Source organism: Microcebus murinus, chromosome 12 (assembly GCF_040939455.1).
Source record: "Microcebus murinus isolate Inina chromosome 12, M.murinus_Inina_mat1.0, whole genome shotgun sequence".
NCBI lineage: Eukaryota > Metazoa > Chordata > Mammalia > Primates > Cheirogaleidae > Microcebus > Microcebus murinus.
In genome coordinates this window covers 86,149,336-86,170,733 of record NC_134115.1, presented here as the reverse complement: position 1 = coordinate 86,170,733, position 21,398 = coordinate 86,149,336, and the positions used below count along the sequence as shown (strand labels likewise).

Genomic DNA, 21,398 nt, shown 5'->3' with positions numbered 1-21,398 from the left:
CACAGAGGGCACAGGTTGAGTGGCCCTGCTGGGGCCTGGAGCTGGCAGGCTGACCCTCCATGAAGAGGTTGTAGCAGATGAACTTTAGCAACTTGTTCCTGATCACCAGTGATACAGTCCCATCATGGGACTCCCAGATATAATACCAAGGGATACCCTGGGGAGGGCTGAGGCAGAGCTCCTGTGGTTTAGGAGATGGGGCTCAGAGTCAGGTATTTGGTATTATCAGTGAAACTAAAATATGTGCTCACCAGTTAGTGATGCTTGGGGTGGTCAGGTTCTATATCTATCATAGTCTCATCCTGTCTCTCTCTCACATGTGTATGTAAATGCACACATATGTGCACAGCATATACACACACATTCCCCAACAACTCTCCCTATCCCTAAGTATATCCAACACCACTCTTTCCCCTACCTACATCTCACTCTCTGGCAAAGACACAGATATATGTATAAGCAGAGCCTCAGAACACAGGGCAGAAATCCAATTTAAGATCCCATGGTACTGAGTGGGTGAGTGTGGGGAAACCTCAAGAGAGGTGGATGGGATGGTAGGTGAAGATGAGGACACAGGAGAAAACCAGCACACCAACCCCAGAAAACTAAATGCATGTTGTATAAAGAATTAACAGAACATGGAACACTTAAACAATGACATTTTCTTATACAGCATCCTGGGAGAATTTGAAGAAATTTATTCCTATGTAGAACAAGTTGTGAAAACATTTCAAAACAGAACTTACATTTCACTAGCAAAAAGTCCCTGAATTCCTGGTGGTCTGTAAACACCGGTGGGGATGGCAAGGGTGGGCCAAAGAGTGGTACACTTTCTTCTGAAAATATTTTCAGCCTATGTAGAGAACATTCCAGAATTAATTGGTTTTTCTTCAAAGAACACTAAGCTGAGCCTATTTTGCCCTTCAATTTGTCCAGTCACTTATGGGATGTGTTAGGAATATTCATCCCATAGCAGGAATGTCTTCTCTGGGCTTCCATAGCTGAGGCCACCACCCTACTCTCCTTTCGAGCTTAGTAATGTACCTTTAGGGCAGAGGCTAGGTCTTCCTGAACTCTTTATGGTCCAACTCACCAAGGTGTGGACAAGTTCAGGTACCGCAGGAAGAACTGCAGTGGCCACAACTAAGCACCCTCTGCACACCAGACAGCAAACTTGGCATTTTAAGACACAGCTTGACTCTGACGCTCACCAAACCTGCCAGGGTAGTACCAATACCTTCATTCTACACAGGAGGCTTGAGGCTCCGAGAAGATAAACACCTTTTTCCAAAGCCTCCAAATTAATAAGTGACAGAGCTGAGATTTGAACCCAAATCTGTTTGGCTCAAAGTTCATGCTCTTTTTACCACATTGTGACAGCTTTTAACAGATTAATATTTGAGAACAGAAGGATAAACAGGTAAGAATGCAGTCTAGGAAAGAGGATATTCTTGTCAAAATCAAACATTAAATTTGTTCTCATCGTAAAGTACAATAAAATGTTAAACTAACTCTGACTCTTGGGTCTACTGCAGAGTGACACCATCTGAAGTAAATTTTTCCTAAAGAGACGATGGTCTTGAAGAGAGTTCTGTAAGGTGAGGGCATGCATATTAAATTAATTGAGAAATATGTATGTTGAGAGCCTCATAAAAGCAATGCCAAATTAACAAGTAAACAGGAGAATCAGAACAAGCAAGTGAGATAAAGTCATTACCTACCTGTAATTGTCATTTTGTTGGTCGTACCTCACTAAGGCAAAAATATCTGTGGTGAGGGTTAAGGAAATTAATCAACAATGCTGATGCTCACAACTGACAACTTGTGCTTTGAAAACCCCTCGGGCAGAATCACTCTTGACCAGCACTTTTGTGGTCAGGGCACCAAGCGCTCTTAGGTTGGACAGAACCTTGACTTTTTTACAAGACACAGCCCAGGAAGACCCATGTGACGGCACCATGACTACGTTCAAAGTCTGTGTGCTCATCCTTTGGGGAGAGGGCTAAATCTCCAAAGCTGTCAGAAAAGCAATATAAATATAGTTATTAAACAAGGAAGCAGCCAACAAAGCAAAATAGCAATTCCCTTGTGTGGAAATACAAACACAATCCCAGTATGAAACTAATCATATATTTCATCTCACATGTTTTGAAAAGGAAAGCAATTTAAATGTTTCCACTGTGCACCTTCCCTCCACTTTCCTCCTGGCTTTGGTAGACAAAACAAAACAGGCCAATGTAGCTGGTGGCAGCATCTGAGCAGAATCTACTTTGCTTGTGCTGGGGCTCACCCAGCCTAAAATAGCACAACTACCTTTATCTAGTGTCTTTCTTTCTCCCGCTCTTCTTCCTCCTTGTCCCCTACCTCCACCTACTGTCTCCCACCCCTAGTTATCCTTAGTTCAGGCTACAAGGCCATCATGCCCTTGGGCCTCCAGATCTAGGCTCAGTGGAGTGAATCTGCATTAACTACTTGCTTGTCCCTGTTTAGAAACAAAGGTGCCAAGCCCCAAATCTAAAACTTATAACTCGGAAAAGTTCTAAAAAATAATGACTACCTCTCAGTCACTGAAAAAGTCACCTCATTTCCCCTCCCACTCTGTACTTGGAGAAGTTTTCTGTTCTCCAAGAAGAACTAGCTCCAGAAAGGGCAAATTTTAGTCCTAAATCCCAGTGAACAGGGGAAGTCATTACTTACTAGGCAGGGATGAGAACGGAAGAAAATCATAATGAACGTGTAGGTGCATATCATTTTCTTCCCTACCCTTATGAAAGAAATTTGGAAATTTTTAACTTTTCATTTCCATGCTATATTGTTAGGTTATAAGGAACAAATCCAAGTATCCAGATGCAATAATACTGTCCTGTCTTCAAATGTGTTTACTGATGTCTCCAGGGAACATGAATAACTAGCCCAGAATTTATTCTGAAAATGCCTATTTGTTGCCTTTTACTTATGATGTACAACCTGCAGAGTCACCACCTTTGGGTTTCACTGTCATGGCCCATGACCCAAAGCACCAGGGCCATGACTGAGTGTCTGCAGGGCTGGCCAAGCTCACGCCCCATGCCTCCCTAGCGGAGCCGAGCTCAGGTACCACAGGGAACTTCAGCCCCATCATTGGACAGTGCCAGTGATATGACCTGAACAGGGTTTAGAGGAAGCAGATAAAAAATACTATTAATTCAATCATTTCTCACATTTCAAGAGATGATAATACAGTAGTTATTTAATTTTACCAGGGCTTAGAATCAACAAGAATATCCTTTTGGTCTTTTATCTTAACTTGTAAGTTTTTATACCTAGAGCAAATTTCTCAGAGGATTCACTATCTATAATTCTTCTAAATCATTTATTATTGATGGATGGCAGTAAGTTTCCCTCATCTCATAAACTATCTGAGGAAAGGGAACGTATTTCAGGAGTTGAGAATTCATCCATCTGCTATTGCAATGGATGGAGAGAAGAAAAGGGAAAAATACAATGCTTAGAAAAAAAATCCAAAAAAGTAGGTCTAAGAATCTAGCAATGCAAAACAAGTCATTTATAACATTTGATTTGAGGATCATTTGAAGTCCAGTGAGGCTGACCAATAGCTTGCTACCCCGGAGCACTGACAACAGCCCTGGATACGTGTAAAATGGGAGCGGATCATGGAAGGCTTAAAGGCAGGAGAAGATTCCTCTCCTTCCTGGAACACGATGGTGACGATATCGTTTCCAATGTGGCGCTTCCTTTCCACCTGCAGTGAGCATAAATGACGTCACTGAGAAAGGCTCTCAAATATGGCATGTACAGAGTGAAAAAACACCCCAACATGACAAACCATAGCCACCAACACAAGGCGCCAGACGTCAGACATCTTTGACTTCTTGTCTCCCCTGTTTTATAGCCTAGTCTCCAGACCCTCCAGCCCATCTCCCCTACTCTTCTCCTAACTCAGGCCCACATTTCCTCTTGTTTACCTGTCTACAGAAACCTCCTACCTAGCCTCCTTGCCTCCATTCTCTCCCAGTCTGCCTGCTCTGATCGTGTGTACCTTCGCTCATCACTTCTTAGGCTACCATTTCAAGGTTCCCTAACAAGAGGCACATGTCAGGATTCCCGGAGGATGGGGTGCAAACCTGTATATTTCTATAAATGCCGTGGCTAGTTCTGAAGCATATACTTGGTGAGAACAATGGCTCCACCTAATCTGACCCCACTTGACCCTTCCAAAATGATCTCCTAGACCTGTAGTAAGCATTTTTTTTCCCTATAAAAGGCCAGATAGTAAATATTTTCAGCTTTGTGTACTACACGGTCTTTTCAAAACTACACAGCTCTGCAACAATTCTTAATTTGGGCATAGCTCAAAAGAACTGAAAGCAGGGATTCAAACAGATATTTATACACCAATGTTCGCAGCAGCATTATTCACAACAGGCAAAAGGCAGAAACAACTCATTGTCTATTGACAGGTGAAAGGATAAAGAACATGTGGAATATGCATGCAGTAGAACATTATTCAGTTTTAAAAAGGTATAAAATCTTAAAGCATGAACCTTGAGGACATTAGGTTCAGTGAAATAAGCCAGAAGGACAAATTTTTTTTTTTTTTTTTTTTTTTTTTTTTGAGACAGAGTCGAGCTTGTTGCCCAGGCTAGAGTGAGTGCCGTGAAGTCAGCCTAGCTCACAGCAACCTCAAACTCCTGGGCTCAAGTAATCCTTCTGCCTCAGCCTCCCAAGTAGCTGGGACTACAGGCATGCACCACCATGCCCGGCTAATTTTATATATATATATATATATATTGGCCAATTAATTTCTTTCTATTTATAGTAGAGACGGGGTCTCGCTCTTGCTCAGGCTGGTTTCGAACTCCTGACCTTGAGCAATCCACCCGCCTCGGCCTCCCAGAGAGCTAGGATTACAGGCGTGAGCCACCGCGCCCGGCCCAGAAGGACAAATTTTGTATGACTTCACTTTTGTAAGGCATTTAGAGTAGTCAAAATCATAGAGACAAAGTAGAATGGTAGCTGCCATGGGCTGGGGGAAATTTGGATTTATTTGTTTAATAGGTACAGAATTTCAGTTTGAGAAGATGAAAAAGTTCTGGAGATGGAGGGTGGTGATAGTTGATGTTATGCAACTATCACCACAGAATGTACTTAATGTCAAGGAACTGTACACTTAAAAGTGGTTAATATGGTAAATTTTACATTATGCATATTTTACCACAATAAAAATAAGTAATTATTGACCCATCAGCTGGTGAATGGATAAACAAAATATAGTATATATCCATGTAATGGAAAATTATTCAGCACTTAAAGGAATGAAACACTGACTCATGCTACAACATGGATGAACCTTGAAAACATGCTAATTTCAAGAAGCCAGTTACAAAAGGCCATATATTATATGATTTCATTTATATGAAATGTCCAGAGACAGAAAGTAGATTAGAGGTCACCAGGGGGGACCGAGAAGTGGTGGCTAAAGGGAACAGGGTTTCTCTCTGGGATAATGAGAATGCTCTAAAATTGTGGTGATAGCTTGAGAACATTGTGAAATTACTAAACCCCACTGAATTGTACACTTTAAGAGGGTGAGTATATATGGTATGTGAGTTATATCTCAATAAGCGTTTATGTATTTTTTTTTTTTTTTTGAGACAGAGTCTCACTTTGTTGCCCAGGCTAGAGTGAGTGCCGTGGCGTCAGCCTGGTTCACAGCAACCTCAATCTCTGGGGCTCAGCGATCCTCCTGCCTCAGCCTCCCGAGTAGCTGGGACTACAGGCATGCGCCACCATGCCCGGCTAATTTTTTGTATATATATATATATATTTTTTTTTGAGACAGAGTCTCGCTTTGTTGTCCAGGCTAGAGTGAGTGCCGTGGTGTCAGGCTAGCTCACAGCAACCTCAAACTCCTGGGCTTGAGCGATCCTTCTGCCTCAGCCTCCCGAGTAGCTGGGACTACAGGCATGCGCCACCATGCCCGGCTAATTTTTTATATACATATCAGTTGGCCAATTAATTTCTTTCTATTTATAGTAGAGACGGGGTCTCGCTCTTGCTCAGGCTGGTTTTGAACTCCTGACCTCAAGCAATCCGCCCGCCTCAGCCTCCCAGAGAGCTAGGATTACAGGCGTGAGCCACCGCGCCCGGCCTGTATATATATTTTTAGTTGGTCAATTAATTTATTTCTATTTTTGGTAGAGACGGGGTCTCGCTCAGGCTGGTTTCGAACTCCTGACCTCAAGCAATCCACCCGCCTCGGCCTCCCAAAGTGCTAGGATTACAGGCGTGAGCCACCGCGCCCGGCCTGCGTTTATGTATTTTTAAAAAATAATTATTAAGCTCTTCCTATTCCATGCCAGGAAAAAAGCAGACAAAAATCCCCACCCTTACTTATACTGTGGCAGGTGCACAAAATCACACAGCGAGCAGAGTGACAAGCATATGAAATAATCACATCAGAAGGAGGTGTAGGAGAGCAACTCGACGCCCCCAGTGTTGAAATGGTCACCAGGGCCAGTTTCACAGAGTTCACATGTGAGTGGCTTTGGAGAAGGTGGGCAAGTCAGCCCCCTGGGGGCTGGTGGATAGGAGGGCTCTGGGCGGCGGGAAGGGCAGAGCAAAGGCCATGAGTGGGACAGTGTCCAGTAACTCTAAGCAACAGGAGAGGAAGCCAATGTGGCTAGAATGGAGTGAATAAGAAGAGGGGTGGGCAGTGAGAGAAGTGACAGGATCCTGCAAGGCTATTAGAAAGATTCTAGCTTTTACCCTGAGTGGAGCATGAGCCACAGGAGGGGTTCAGAGAAGTGACAAGATCTGACTTGCATTGGAAGGATCACTTTGGCTGCTAGATTGAGAAACATGTCAGGAGACATGTTTGTACAGCCATGCACTGCAGAATGATGTTTCAGTCAATGACAGATGGCATATATGATGGTAGTCTAGTAGGATTATATTACTATATTTTTGCTATACCTATTCTATGTTTAGATAGGTTTAGACACACAAATCCTTACCATTGTGGTTACAATTGCCCGCAGTATTCAGTACAGTAACATGCTGTACCAGTTTGCAGCCTAAGAGTGATAGGCTACCCCATACAGCCCAGATGTGTTGGAAGCTATGCCATCTAAGTGTATGTGAATACAATCTATGATGTTTGCACAACAACAAAATCACCTAACAATGAATTTCTAAAATGCATCCCCATTGTTAAGCAATACATGATTGTCAAAGCAGGGAGGCCAGATAGGAAGCTACTGCAGTAATCCATTCGAGAGATGACAGTGGTTCAGAGAAGTATGAAAAGTGGTCAGACTTTAGATGTATTTTGAAGGGAGAGCCAGAGGATTTCCTAACAAACTAAATATGGGATAAGACAAAATGAGAGAAGCCAAGAGGGATTCCATGGCCATTTTGCCCCAGAAACAGAAAGAAGTAGAAAAGCATCAACCAAGATAAAAAAGATGGAAGAAGAGGAGACAGAGAGATGAGAGTGCAGTTTTGGACAGATGAGGTTTGAGGCGTCTTGCCTAGAGGAGGAGTCGAGAAGGAGGCTGCACAGTGTCTGGAGTTCTAGCGAGAGGTTCAGCTGAAGAGATAAATTTGAGGATTATTGGTATAGAAAAGCTATTTAAAGTCACAAGATTGGATGAGATCATCCAGTGAGTGAATGAGTGTGGAAAAGGAAGAAGACCAAGAACTGAAGCCCAGGTAACGGCAATGCACATCCATCCCAGGATCACAGGGCTTGTTCATGTGGCTCTGATCTAAAAGCCTATGCGCCTTCATGCTGGACTAAGTGCTGTGTCAGGGTCTGGACTGCTTGGAGACTAGAAGATGGTGGTGGTGCTTGACTTTAAGAGACATCAGGAAGAAGATGAGGCCCCAGGGAAGCAAACATCAATACCCCTCCCTCTGTCTCCATTATGGGTTGGTATAGTGATGGAGGTAGGAGCGGACAGATGCACGAAATTACAGAACTCACAACATCTTTGTGGAGGCCTGCTCCTTTAAATCATATTCAGGATGTGGCTTGGACTGTTCCACTAGTGTTCTAGATGTGAGGAGGTCAAAAAGCCCCCCGGATTCTATGATCCAGGCTGGTGTCTAACTTTTTGGCTGTTATCTTAGGCCCTCATGAACCTGGGACAGAGGCAGAAAGAGGTTTATGGTTATCAGTCCTCTGCTCTCCTTTAGGCACTGAGAGAATCATTATCATTCTGCATTTCTTTGTCTCTTCCTACCTGTATTATCTTTCTGGTAATAGATCCAAGTTTCACAATTTGGACTTTTTTCCTATCTACTGATGCTGTGTGAGTGGAGGACACAGACCATGCATGGAGCCGGCCAAGATGTGGAGTGCACCAGGGTCCATTTGGGAATGCTTCAGCACTCCTGGTGAATGTCGTTACTCCTTGACATGCTAGCAGCTTCCACCAAGAGAGGAGGTCAGCAATGATCCTTCTGATGAGAAAGACTTTGGAGCAAGGCAAAGGCTGAACTGGCACATCTGTTTCTCTTGCCTCTCTGGCTAATGCCCCTATCTGTCATAGGACACAGGCAATCTTGGTGAATGTACAGGGCTGAAAAGGTTGGAGCTGGGGGGAAGGATTGTAAAATATTCCAGTGGAAGTTTTCTGGTGTTACTGTTGAAATGTAAGAGCGTAACACACTTCATGAGGATTAGGAAGACCAGCTTTGTCTGTCTTCTTCATATGATCCCAAGATGCTAAACGCTTCAAATACTACGAGGTGTCTAGTAGCAATAATATTGGTATCTTAGCCACATGAAGGAAGGTGCCTTGCAGTCATTCTCAGCTACTTAAGCAGTCTTCCTGGGCCTATGCACTTCCTGCTTCAACGTGACTTTGTCAGAGTTTATCCTTCCAAAACCAGGACAAGCTTAAGACCTCCACGGGTCTGCAATGCCCACGAGACAACCCACCAGCTCCTTACTCCAGACCCCAAACCATCAAATAGAACTAGCCCTTCCCCATTGTGTCCCCAAACCACCTTCATATCCCATGATGGTGATATCACATTCTAGCCCACTGATTTGCTTTGTGTCTTTCCCTTTTACTGGACTAAAAATTTTAAGTGCTCAGAAAAAATCTTTTAGCCCTATCACATACTCTCTGTAGGTCCATATTTCCCACAAATCTTTTCTAAACAACTGTCCATAATATTAGTAATATCTATTCACATAGATGACTTCAATGGGTAAAAAGAGGATAAGAATCTCAAAAAGATAAATGACACTCTCCCAAATCCCTCAGAAGTTGGCAGCATGTGTCTTTGTTATGTCTAATTCTAACAAATTGGAAAATTTTCTCCTGAAAATGGCCAGCCTCTGGGATGGGTGAGGAGTGTCCTGGGTAGAGGTTTTTTCCAACCTGCCACGGCCCATGCAGACACTCAGTGTTAATCTCCTGCATTAATTTGGAAACAGCACTTATCAATCATGTCTCAAGATCTACTTATTCTACGTCCTAGATAGTCTCCTTCTGACAAGACACAGGCACACTGAGAAAAGTCAGAGAAAAGGTAACATACAAAATAGTCTCTAAAGGGTCTATAAACCCACACTCACACACATACTAACACATATACATGTTCACACACAAACACATATACACACTATTATCACTGATTTTTTATGGTGACAGAATTAGTGAGAATAGTTCTTCCTAAGGCCTGTTGAAAGTTCAAATATACAGACTGTCAAAAGCATCCCTAAGTTGGTAGCTGAAGTTCAGCTCATATATTAACATACATGGTCTCTAATTCTACAGAATCATAATGGTGCCCTCTCTACATTCAGGTTACTACACATGGTTTGTGTGTTCTCAGAGAGTTGTGTTCACACATACCTGCTGCTTGTTCTCTTTGGAATATGGCAACATGGTAGAAACATGAAACATGATCTCATGCCCTTGGTATACAGTATAAACTGAATGTATCCCTGTGGTGTCATCTGTAAAACACAAATAAGTATTTAGTGAACATAAAGAATTCTGAGGCCATAAGGAAACAATTTTCATTTGCAGACCACGGAAATACAGCACATAGTACATTCTCAAAGATCATTCTGGATTATCCACCCACATGGAAGCATCAACTCTCCACTTGAGGCTCCTGCCGACGTGGAGAGACCTCCTCCTCTCTCTAAGCTTGTGTGCTGTCTAATTCATGCCTTGCCTCTGAACAGAGAAGGTCATGAGAAGTCTGGCTTAAAGATGATAATATGATACAATTCCTTGCCTGCCAGTTGCTATGAGCATACAGGATGAAATTAACACAGGATAACACGGTCTTCTCTCCTCTTCACCCCACTTTCAGTCAGCTGAGGGAGCTGCCAAGTCTACCTTGGAAATGGCTGCGGAGTGAGTCCACCCTTCCCGGCAACCCCTTACATGCGGCCTCTCCCACGAGGTGATCCCATCTCTGCTTTGCCTCTCAGCTGGCTCCTCCTCTGCTTCCCCTCTGGGCCATTCTCCACACACCTTCTGCACAAAAGTGCAGATCTGATCTCATCCTCCCTTACTTCAAACCCCTTACTGACATCCAATTGCATGGAGAATAAAATCCAAAGTTATTAATATGATCTCAAACTCCCTGCAGAGTCACGCCCTCTCCTCCTTTCCAGGCCACACTGCATCATTCTGCTCCTGCCAGCCATAAAGGCATTCTAGTTTCCAGAACACATTGTATTCTTTCCTGCCTCAGAAACTTCACAGATATTCTCTCTGTTTGGAATTCTCTTCCCCCTCAAGACACTCTGATTACCCCTATTGGTCTCTCTCTCTCTGGTTTCAGATGTCATTCCCCCAGAGAAGCTTGCCCCAACCCCCAAGATTTGGCAGTCGATGGCACTCTGGACTTTACCCTCTTAGTTCAGAGCTTGGTGCGAAACTATCTGACAATCATCTGTTTAATGTCTGTGCTATTCTTGGACTCTAGGCTCCTGGAAAGGCAGAGACCCACGTTGGTTATCTGCTGCTATATGCCTAGGGCCAGCACAGCTCCGGCTCACAGATGGTACCGTACGGTATCTATGGACAGACCATGACTCCACCTGAGCTGTGAGGGCTGTGAGCCTTGCAGAGCTCCACAGAGACACCGAATGTGCCCAGGACCCCATGTCAAATAGATGTGAAGTTCAGCTCCTTTCAACCATCTCTTGTCCATCCCCTCCCCAATCTCAGGTATCAGTTCAAATTCAGACCAGGCCTACTAACAAAAGTTAAACAAATTATAACAGAAGAGATCAAAAGACGAGCTTACTTTTGGTGTCCAGACCGCCACGGTAGCCTGTCCAGCCCTTTAGGGTGATTGTGTCACCCAGGAGATTTAAAAATTTTTGAAAAGCTTCACTTCCAATTTCTGTAGGAAGAGGTAAAGTATGAAGAAAGCATGGGTATTAACAAGCCCTCTTTTTCTAACTATTCCTTGGAATCACTTGAGAACTAACTAGGTTCTGGTGTGTGTGCACAATAAACAGCATGGAAAAGTCACATTTCCTTGTTGGGGACCATGAGGAAGTTCCACGATTGCCAGGAATCCAGAGAAGGAAAATTATAGAACCAGACAAACAAATCTTGCCACTACCAGACTGGAGGCAAAGGTGTTTGGTATTGCAAAATGAAAATATTATTGCTACCATTAATAACAAAGAGGTATTTAACATGAAAAGTGCTAAATATCAGGAATATGACACCATCATATAATTCTCCTAACCATAAAAAACACAGAAAAATCTTCTACTGTTCTTGGGATTATGCAGAACCAAATTCTCCATCTCTCCATCTCATTTTCCACCTCTGCAGTGCCTGGAGCAGTGACTGGTACAAATTAGGTGATCAATAAATATATCCCAAATATATGCAACAACTGCCTTACAAAATTTACCCTGAAATTTTATAAAGCTATCTCCTTGCATTACTCCAACTCAACAGACAAATTTGATTTTGATTACCTAAATTGCAAAAAGGCAAGACAGGGCCTCTGTCAGCAGAAAGGGGAGGAAACCACTCACCATTGCTGAACATCTCATCATCAGTGAGCTGACCGTCTTTGGCAAAAAGAACTCCAAACTTGAAATTCACAGAGCCCTTACAATAAGAACAAAAGGTGTTAAAAATTAATTTTTATCATGAAAGCATAGTTCTGAGATGTGCTGTTCATTACTTGGGACAACTTCAGTCACCAGAATGGACACTCAAGGGGGTTCCTTCCTCCTATCCATCCTGATTTTAACCAACATTAACAACAATCCTTCCTTTATTCTTACAGATTTTTATAGCTTACAGGTGAGACTATATGCTTTATATGAGTTAATTCATTTGCAATTTCATTACTAACGGCCTCTGCAGGATGTTAGTTCCATTCTGTGGCAAAACAGAGCTCCAAGCAAATGGCCACAGTAACTCACAAGCCTGGTATCATCTTCTAATCAACCCACCAGCTATAGTCCAAATCCCCATCAGCAAAGAGAATTTGTTATAATTCAAAGCTTAACATAACAATTTCAGGCTGGTATCTTGTGCACTCTTTTAGAAACAGAAATGGAAATGGTTGGCAATTTACACTAAAAGCTCATTTTCCCCAATCCCTAAAGATATTTAATCTGAAGAAGTCACAAAACAGATGTGTCAAAGGGGAGGGACAAAAAAAAAAAAAAAAAAAAGAACAAGCCAAGCAAGCAGTAGCTGGTACAAATGTAGAGCATACCATCCTCAACTCAAAACTGAATTAAAATCTGATCCTGTGGAAATGATAACCAGCAGCTTCTGCAGGGAATGGAGCAAGACAGAGGAATGGGGTCAGGGAGTGGCAAACAGGGTCTAAATTGTATTTTTAATGTTTTCTTTTTTCTTAAACTGGGTAGTGGGTTTATAGAGCTTCACTATTTTATTTTCTGTATTTTTCTGTATGCTGGAAGTATTTCATGATAAAAAACCCTGATGTTGGAAGAGAATTAACCTCTGCAAGGTTGTCTGACTCACCCTGAGATGGAGGCTTTCTTGGCAGTCAGCTAAGGAGTAGACAAGGAACAAAGGGAAGGAAAGAGACTTGTCCACAGCTGGAGCTAAGTGAATGGCAGGACTGGAGAGGGAACCTGGGATCAAGCATTTTTTCCAATATCACAGCATTGTCTTCTCTGGATGGTACTGAGTTGAATGAAACTTATAGCTACAAGCAGAGGTAGGGCCTACTGCCACCAGATGACTGGCCTAAGCTTTTAGAGGCTTTTATGGGGCTGCTCTAAGTACCATGCTACCAGTATCCTTGCTGAGGACCCCACCTGCTTCAGGTGGAGACTCCAGAAAGACTGGTGTTGTAAGGCCTTGTTTAGTCTTCAACACAAGTTATTAGGGTTAGACTGAAGAACTGCAAGTCTATGAGGCATGGAGGGTGGCAGGGTGGGGATCTTCCAGGTACCTGTGCACCCAATGGTGTAGGATCTTCCATGTCACCTATAGTAGGGAGGTCACTTATAGTAGGGAGTATATGGGTCCCGGTTTGCTAAGACAGCCTTGGCTTACATCTGTTTTGTATGTTGTCCTGGTATTATTAATAATAATTACTCTCCAAAAGGTCCCAGTTTAAATGATAAATTATAAGGACCTCTCCTGCTTCAGGTGGAGATTCCAGAAAAAATGGTGTTGCAAGGCCTTGTTAAGTACTTGAACTTACTTACAAGCCTCATTTAGGGAATTTGGTTTCTAGCATTTCCCAAACAATGCCCATGACTTACAGAGAGTTTTTCACCTATCTCTAGAAATCAATGTATTGCTTATTACAATGCGTTATTTCATATTTTAGGAGGGGATAGTTTGATCTGTGGCAATTGGACCATAACAGATCATATTTTAACCAGCCATTCAATAAGACACCCTTAGTGCTCCATGAGGTTGGCTGCTATTTGCAGCACTGAATCTTGAGGGACACAAGGGAACTCTCAAGGTCCCAAGGCCACACCTGGGCCCCTGGAGAGAGATGACTGCTGCAGGGAATGTGTAAGCACTGGTTTTCTCAGAACTTAAGTCCTGCTAGACACTCAACATACAGATAAGGTCACATTTGTTATTCCTACTTGTATGGAATTAAAATTTTTAAAGTACTAAATTTTATAAGACAAAACTCAGCATAATCACAAACCAATGTATAATCACATTCTTGGGAATTAATAGTACGTTAGGAATTATATTTCTTCTGAGAAAAGTGAAAGTGAAGTATGATTGAAAACTAAAGTCCCATTCCAGAAGAATCTTGTGGAAGTGAGGAATGATGGCTTATTCAAAACTAGACACCCTAGTTCCTTGTTACTCTTGTCTAGTAAATGCCTCTGTATTTCTAGGGTCCAAATGTTCTTCTCCATGTATATTACAGCTTGGGATGCCATGTTCTCTCATGGGGGTGTCTCTCTATGCAGCAAATAAAACATGAGTTTCAGGACACTGACATCATTTTACCAAATAGCTAACGTTTTGGGAGCATCATACTATTGTTTATTAAATTTTTCCTAGCCCATCTTTGCAGTTCTAGTTTATCACTAGAATAAGCTGGAATTGGAATAAATGCTCCCAATTTATCCTAGCTGAGAAGCTGCAGGAGTAAATAGAAATGCCTTGGCCACAAGGCAGCTCTGGAGGATGGAGACTGGAGGATACCTCCTCAGGCTGTCATAACAAGTGACTATTGTTGCTTCAAGCAAATATCTTCTTAGTGAAGAAGTAAAATTTAGAAATAAAGAGATCAGTAACTTATTTTTCAAAACTTGGGAGTTTCAAAAAAAGCACAGGAGAATACAAACAAATAGCTAACTGGGGTTCCTTTAGGGGGTGGAAGTGGGGAAGTAGGGGAAGGTGTTCATATTTCTCATAAATAAATTTCTGTATTGTTTGTTATAACAGGCATGTGCATACACTCAGTGGATGTTTAATAAATATCTGTGAATTAATGACTATAGTAATTTTGAGACATAAAAACTATATATAGTATAATCCTAATTTTATATAAAAAATAACAAACACATAACAAAATGTAGTTGTCTCTGTGATTGCAGGTGATATTTTCCCTTTATCTTTTGTACATGTCTGTATTTTTCAAATGTTTGTCAGAAATGTGGATTATTTTTACTGTTTGCCTTTTATGAATTATACACAGAGTCAACGAATTCTCCTGCAACATGAATCCAACACAGACAACATATAGATAAAAATGTAGCCAGGTGCAGTGACACACACCTGTAGTCCCAGCTACTCGGGAAGCTGAGGCAGGAAGATCGCTTGAGCCCAGGAGTTTAAGGCCGGCCTGGGCAATATAGTGAGACCCCTTAAAAATGTAGGTGTCTTCCCCTTTACCCATGTTCTGCCACATTCCAAACTAGAGTTATACTGTTCTGCACAAAAGTAAAGGCTGTCAAAAATTTGGGGTACATCCTTTCAGGTCCCTTCTTTGCATTTACATCTACATGTATAAGAATCAGCCGAGATGTCACTGCCTCAGAGAGATCGTCTCTGTCTGTTCAATGTAAAAAACCCACTCCTCACCCCACAGTACACTACTGTGTTACTTTCTTCACAGATCTTGGGGCTAGTTATTACCAAGCTATGTGTGTTTGTTTACATATTTGGCTTGTCTTACCCCACCAGACTGTAAGCAGCTCCAGGAACAAAAACACCTTTCTGTAGTTCTCTTATGTTTCAAGTTCCCAGACCAGTAAGATTTATTGACCAGAACTTAGTAACTTCCTGTTTCACTGGGTATCTCCAGTGAAACAGAAGGTACCTAGAACCTCCTTGCAGTCACGAGATAACTACAAAGTCTTATACAACTTGATTGTTCAAAAAAGTTAAGAGAAGTGGCATTCCACTGCAAACCTTGCTCCAGGACCTGGTAAGCAACCTACTCCCTACAACCTGCATGCACACAAGACTGACAGGGTGACAAATATTACCCTCTAGGCTCATTACACCACTAAGATCCCTGCCACGGGAGGAGCTTAGCTACCATTTTTTGATCATATGATGTATGTACCGGTATGATTTCTAACTGTGCTTGGGTGCCCTGCACTTTATCCCAATCATGAATGATGCTCATTTACTTCATGCATTGTTCATTTCACCTCTAGAAAAACCCTTGATCCCGTAGGTCATGGAGACAGATTTGAGGCAGTCCTCCCACCTGCCGGTTGATGTCCTCCACAATAAACTTCCTTTCCTCCTTGACAGTCCTCATTGTCTCAGTAATTAAAAACCCCCTTTGCAGGTTCATTAACAAGACTGTAAGTTCCGAAAAGAAGGGACCTTGCTTGCTCACTGATACATCTCCAATGCCTCAAACAGTACACACACAGTAGGAGCTCAATAAATATTTCTTGAATCAATGAATGAATGAATAGATATACAAATATTTGTTTATAAAAACACAACTGGGATTTTATTGTAAATAATGTCCACTGATTTGCTTTTTTATAATTTTCACTCCTTTTTGAGAACTAACTGATTTGGTTTTTTCAGTAAATACTATGTTAGGAAATCTTTCCATGCCAGTAAATAAAGGTCTATGTCTTGGTTTGTTCAGGCTGTTATAACAAAATACCATAAACTAGGTAGCTTATAAACAACAGAAATTTTATTTCTCCCAGTTCTGAAGTCTAGAAAGTCCAAGATCAAGGTACTGGCAGATTCAGTGTCTGGTGAGGGCCCTATTCTTGGTTCATGGATGGCACCTTCTTGCTACGTACTCACATGACAGAGGGGGCAAATACGCTCCCTTGGCCTCTGTTATTAGGGCACTAATCCCATTCTTGAGGGCTCCTCTCTCATGACCTAATCACTCCCCAAGGTCCTACTTCCTAATACCACCATATTCCTAGTCAGGTTTCAACATATGAATTTTGGGGGGACACAAATATTCAGACCTTAGCAGTCTACCTCATTTTTCAAATGACATCATAGTACTTCATAATTCATTCAATCATTCACTTGTTCAACCACCAAATATTTACTCTGTACCTTCTATTTGACCTGTTCTAGGATATGGGAATATATGGGGATACAGCAGAGAACAAAAGTAAGTCAGTCCCTGCTCTCAGGGTGCTTATAATCTCACAGAGGAGATGGATAATAAACAAATGAAAATACAGAGTTAAGGGCCGGGTGCGGTGGCTCACGCCTGTAATCCTAGCACTCTGGGAGGCCGAGGCGGGCGGATTACTCAAGGTCAGGAGTTCGAAACCAGCCTGAGCAAGAGTGAGACTCCGTCTCTACTATAAATAGAAAGAAATTAATTGGCCAACTAATATATAGAGAAAAAAAAATTAGCCAGACATGGTGGCGCATGCCTGCAGTCCCAGCTACTTGGGAGGCGGAGGCAGCAGGATTGCTTGAGCCCAGGAGTTTGAGGTTGCTGTGAGCTAGGCTGACGCCACGGCACTCACTCTAGCCTGGGCAACAAAGCAAGACTCTGTCTCAAAAAAAAAAAAGAAAATACAGAGTTAAGAAGAAAACCACAGCAGAGTAAAGAGGCTGTGGGTGAGAGGCAGGGTGTGGTGTTCTCGATAGGGTGGTCAGGGTAGTCCTCTTTGAGCAGAAGTCTTGATTCAGTGAGGGCATAACCCTTAAGGACATCTGGGAGATAAGCACCCCTGGTGGTGGGAACAACAGGCTCTTTCTGAGGAAGTAGAAGAATAAGGAGGTCAGTATGGTTAGTGTGGAGCTGATGCTGGGAGAGGAAGCAGGGGCCACTTCCTGCATGCCCTGGCAGCTCAGGGTAAGGATTTGGGGCTTTCCTTTGGGTGGGACAGGAAGACTTTAGAGTTTGAGCAGGGAGACAGCCTGATTCAACATGTTTTAAAAGGATCATTTGGATGCTATCTGAAAACCAGAGCGGGTGGGTGTGTAGGCCAGGAAGAGATTTAGGAGACTGAAGAGTCCAGGCAAAAGATGGTGGGGGTGGCGTCATCATAGTGAGTGGTCATGGTATAAGCATTGAGAAGTGTTTGAATCAGGGATATTTTATGAAGTGTCACCAGGATGTGCTGATGGATTAGATATGGGGTATCAAAGAATGAGAGGCATTAGGATTTTTCCAAGTTTGGCCTGAGCCAAATGGACATATGATATTGTCATTTACTGTTAGATATAATATATAAACCATTATTTACTCAATTGCCTATTGATAATATTTTAAATATATCCTCATATTAGTTATATACTTAGAAAACCCAATATATTTTTTTAAATGGGGCAACAAGGAATAGGGACATGCAAATAAATATGGCATTTTGTATATAAATGAGAGCATCCTAATAAAGCATAAACACCCTACTTTGATGAAAATTAAAACCTCATTACTCACCATGATCACAAAGTTAACATTTGAATGTTCCCAAGCAGATGTAAGTAGTTTCATTATTTTTATATCTTTATAGCTAGCTGTATAGAAAATTCTGAAATATACCTTGAAAAACATGTTAGTAAAGTCTTTGAATGATAACAGACTCACATAGAGGTATGACTGAAAGAAAAGGCTGTGTTCCCAGTGAAGAGGAAAGTATATTTACAAACACGGAGGCAGAGCACAGCAGGAGCAAATATCTGCATAAGATCACTCACCTCTTGTTCTTCAAGAACCAGCAAGTCCTGTAAAATAAAATTGTAAAAGTTATGTCCACACATAACGGTGATTGTTTCATTTTGATTTTCTGTGAAAGCCAAGCATTGGTTTACTCATAATGTCATTTTGAAAATAATTTAAAAAGTTGGTTTTAGGAACTTATGATTGGAGGGGAAAAAATCCCAACTATGACCAAAGGTGAGAGGCAAGAGTCTTGGATTTTCTTTCCCTGCCATTTGCCTGACCTAACTTGGCTCCTTCAGAGACCCTGTTGTAAGAGCAGCATGGAGCAGTGAACCTAAACAATCCTGGCCTTGAGTCCTTGCTCAGTCACATTCTTAACTATATTGGGCACAAGTCATTTAACCTGTTTGAGTCTCTGCTTCCTTCTCCATGGTCCAGGATAACTTCTGTCTTAACCCTTGTGAAGGTCATGTGAAGAGTAAGGGAACACGTGTGCACGGGAGGCCTGGTACACAATGGAGATTTAATCAACCTTAAATTACTTTCTTTCTCGTTCTCACTCTATTAATTACATAGAAATCCCATTTTCCCAGAACTTCTTAAAAACTCTGTTTGATATGCTGACACCAAAGCCAAAGGTTCTGATGGGGAAACTGCAGATGAGCAAATGTGGGCAAGGGCTGACCAGGTAAGCCACAGCTGCCATGGGGAGACCTCGATGGGACCGGGGACAAAGGTCAGGGTGGGAACCCTCCCCCTCCTTCTTGCCCAACGCTCTCTGTGGCTAAGCTGTGTCAAATGAAGACATTTCTTTTTTATTTAATGGGAATCGTCTTTCATTCAGAACTCAGCCATCTTTATTACTTCTGAATTCTGAATAAAAATAAAATTGTGTTCTACATTTTTACATTGGTGCTTCATATTTGCATGTGCCCTTACATTTGATTACACAATCCTCTCCCGAGTTTTTTTTATCTTACCCCCCTGTGATGTGGTTTAATTGTTCTTGAATGGCAGGTGAGGAGTTTAAGGTTGGGGGGTGCCCCCTGGGCTGAGGTCTCCTGGCAAACTCTGAATCTCCCACCCAGTTCTAACTCTCGGCACAGTGCTCCTTCCATGTTAACTGCAGGGAATGTGACAAGGGAAAGCTCAGACCTGTCAGCTTCCCAATTAACCCAGCAAGGACTATGGCTGGGATGTTTTGCAACCAGTCCCTGGCTTTGTAACAGGCTGCTCCTCAGTGGGCCAGGCTGCAGAGATCAGAGCCTGGCACCAGGAGTCCTAGCTGAGCTCAGGGGCTAGCGTCTCAACACTCAGCTCCAGGTCAGGAGAGATGTCACTGGCTGTCAGGCTGCATTTATTTTGTAGTTTCCTTATTTTGAATTACGTTTGTTCAGAAGCAAGTGGTCGTGCAATTTGCCCTAGCTTGCCAATGTCCCACTTAACATGATTCAGGTTTTTAAAATATTTTTGTTCTTGAATTTGTAAGCATCAGCTAAGTCCTCTTTTTGCTGTTTCCCAGTTTGTAATTTTAGTCCAGAAAGTATAATTTGGGCTAGTAATGGTATTTCTTAATACAGTCCTACTGGCATTATTTTTTGATGTATACATGATTCTAATAATTAATTTGAGGCTGACACTGATTTTTTTCCCCATATATATGGGATTTGGGAGAGAGTAATTTTACATACACTTTTTTAAAACCTGGAAATGCTTTAAAAAACTCAAATTTAAGTCTACAAATTTTTATAAATACTTGGTCATTTAGGAAAGTCACATTATATTACAACAATCTGGAAACAAAGTTGACGGACTGAAGTAGGAAGAAACACAGACACTCAGGTATCTCCATCCATTTAAAGCTAGCTTAATCAAACATTGTTTTTGGAAAAATCTTGGTCAAGAAAAATTTTACTACCCTATAGCAGCCATAAACAGACAAAGAACATTCTAAAACAGCATTAGCCATACTCCCTGTGTGTCGAAAGATATCTTCTGTATAATGCAATTGGTTTACTTTCTGTTTACTCTTTGGATTCTGTGATTTTTTTTTTTTTTTTTTTTGAGACAGAGTCTCGCTTTGTTGCCTAGGCTAGAGTGAGTGCCATGGCGTCAGCCTAGCTCACAGCAACCTCAAACTTCTGGGCTCAAGCGATCCTCCTGCCTCAGCCTCCCGAGTAGCTGGGACTACAGGCATGAGCCACCATGCCCGGCTAATTTTTTTTTATATATATTAGTTGGCCAATTAGTTTCTTTCTATTTATAGTAGAGACGGGGGTCTCGCTCTTGCTCAGGCTGGTTTCGAACTCCCGACCTCGAGCAATCCACCCGCCTCAGCCTCCCAGAGAGCTAGGATTACAGGCGTGAGCCACCGCGCCCGGCTCGGATTCTGTGATTTTAAAGAACACTTTCCTCCCTACGTAAAGCCTGTTGCTCAAGGGTTCCTAATGGAAATCTACAGAAATCTGATGGCAGCTGTTTCTGATGCTTACAAATTCAGAGTCTCTTGTCCTCTTTTATTTTGTAGAAGAGAGAAAGCAGATAGGGATGACTGAGCAGGGATGAGCTCTGCTAAGAGAATTTGCCTGGCAGCAAGATGAAGAAAGAAGTGCCACAGAGTTGGCTCCGTGGGTTTTGGGGCTCAGGATCTGGAACAGGGTTGGTGGCGGTGTTGGGGGGGGTGGTTACATGAAGGCTCAAAGAAGGAAAGGATTAAAAATGATAACTTGTATGAGCAAAGTAATAAGGCATACTGTACTGACATATTTAAAATTCTAATTTGTTTCTAAATTTGCTATGAAGAATCA

At 42.2% G+C, this 21,398-nt stretch overlaps 1 protein-coding gene across 4 annotated transcripts in view; it reads right to left on the bottom strand.

The window, feature by feature from the left end:
* Positions 1-21,398, bottom strand: part of GARNL3 (GTPase activating Rap/RanGAP domain like 3) — a 168,748-nt gene that overhangs the window by 45,263 nt on the left and 102,087 nt on the right. For all 4 annotated transcript variants that reach the window (XM_012771966.3, XM_012771965.2, XM_076009049.1 and 1 more), the window contains 7 exons: positions 18,627-18,653; positions 12,038-12,113; positions 11,287-11,385; positions 9,873-9,976; positions 3,634-3,742; positions 1,722-1,767; positions 747-853 (listed from right to left, as the gene is read on the bottom strand). In XM_012771966.3, the coding sequence (XP_012627420.2) occupies positions 747-853; positions 1,722-1,767; positions 3,634-3,742; positions 9,873-9,976; positions 11,287-11,385; positions 12,038-12,113; positions 18,627-18,653 (568 nt within the window). The remainder of the gene's footprint in view (positions 1-746; positions 854-1,721; positions 1,768-3,633; positions 3,743-9,872; positions 9,977-11,286; positions 11,386-12,037; positions 12,114-18,626; positions 18,654-21,398) is intronic.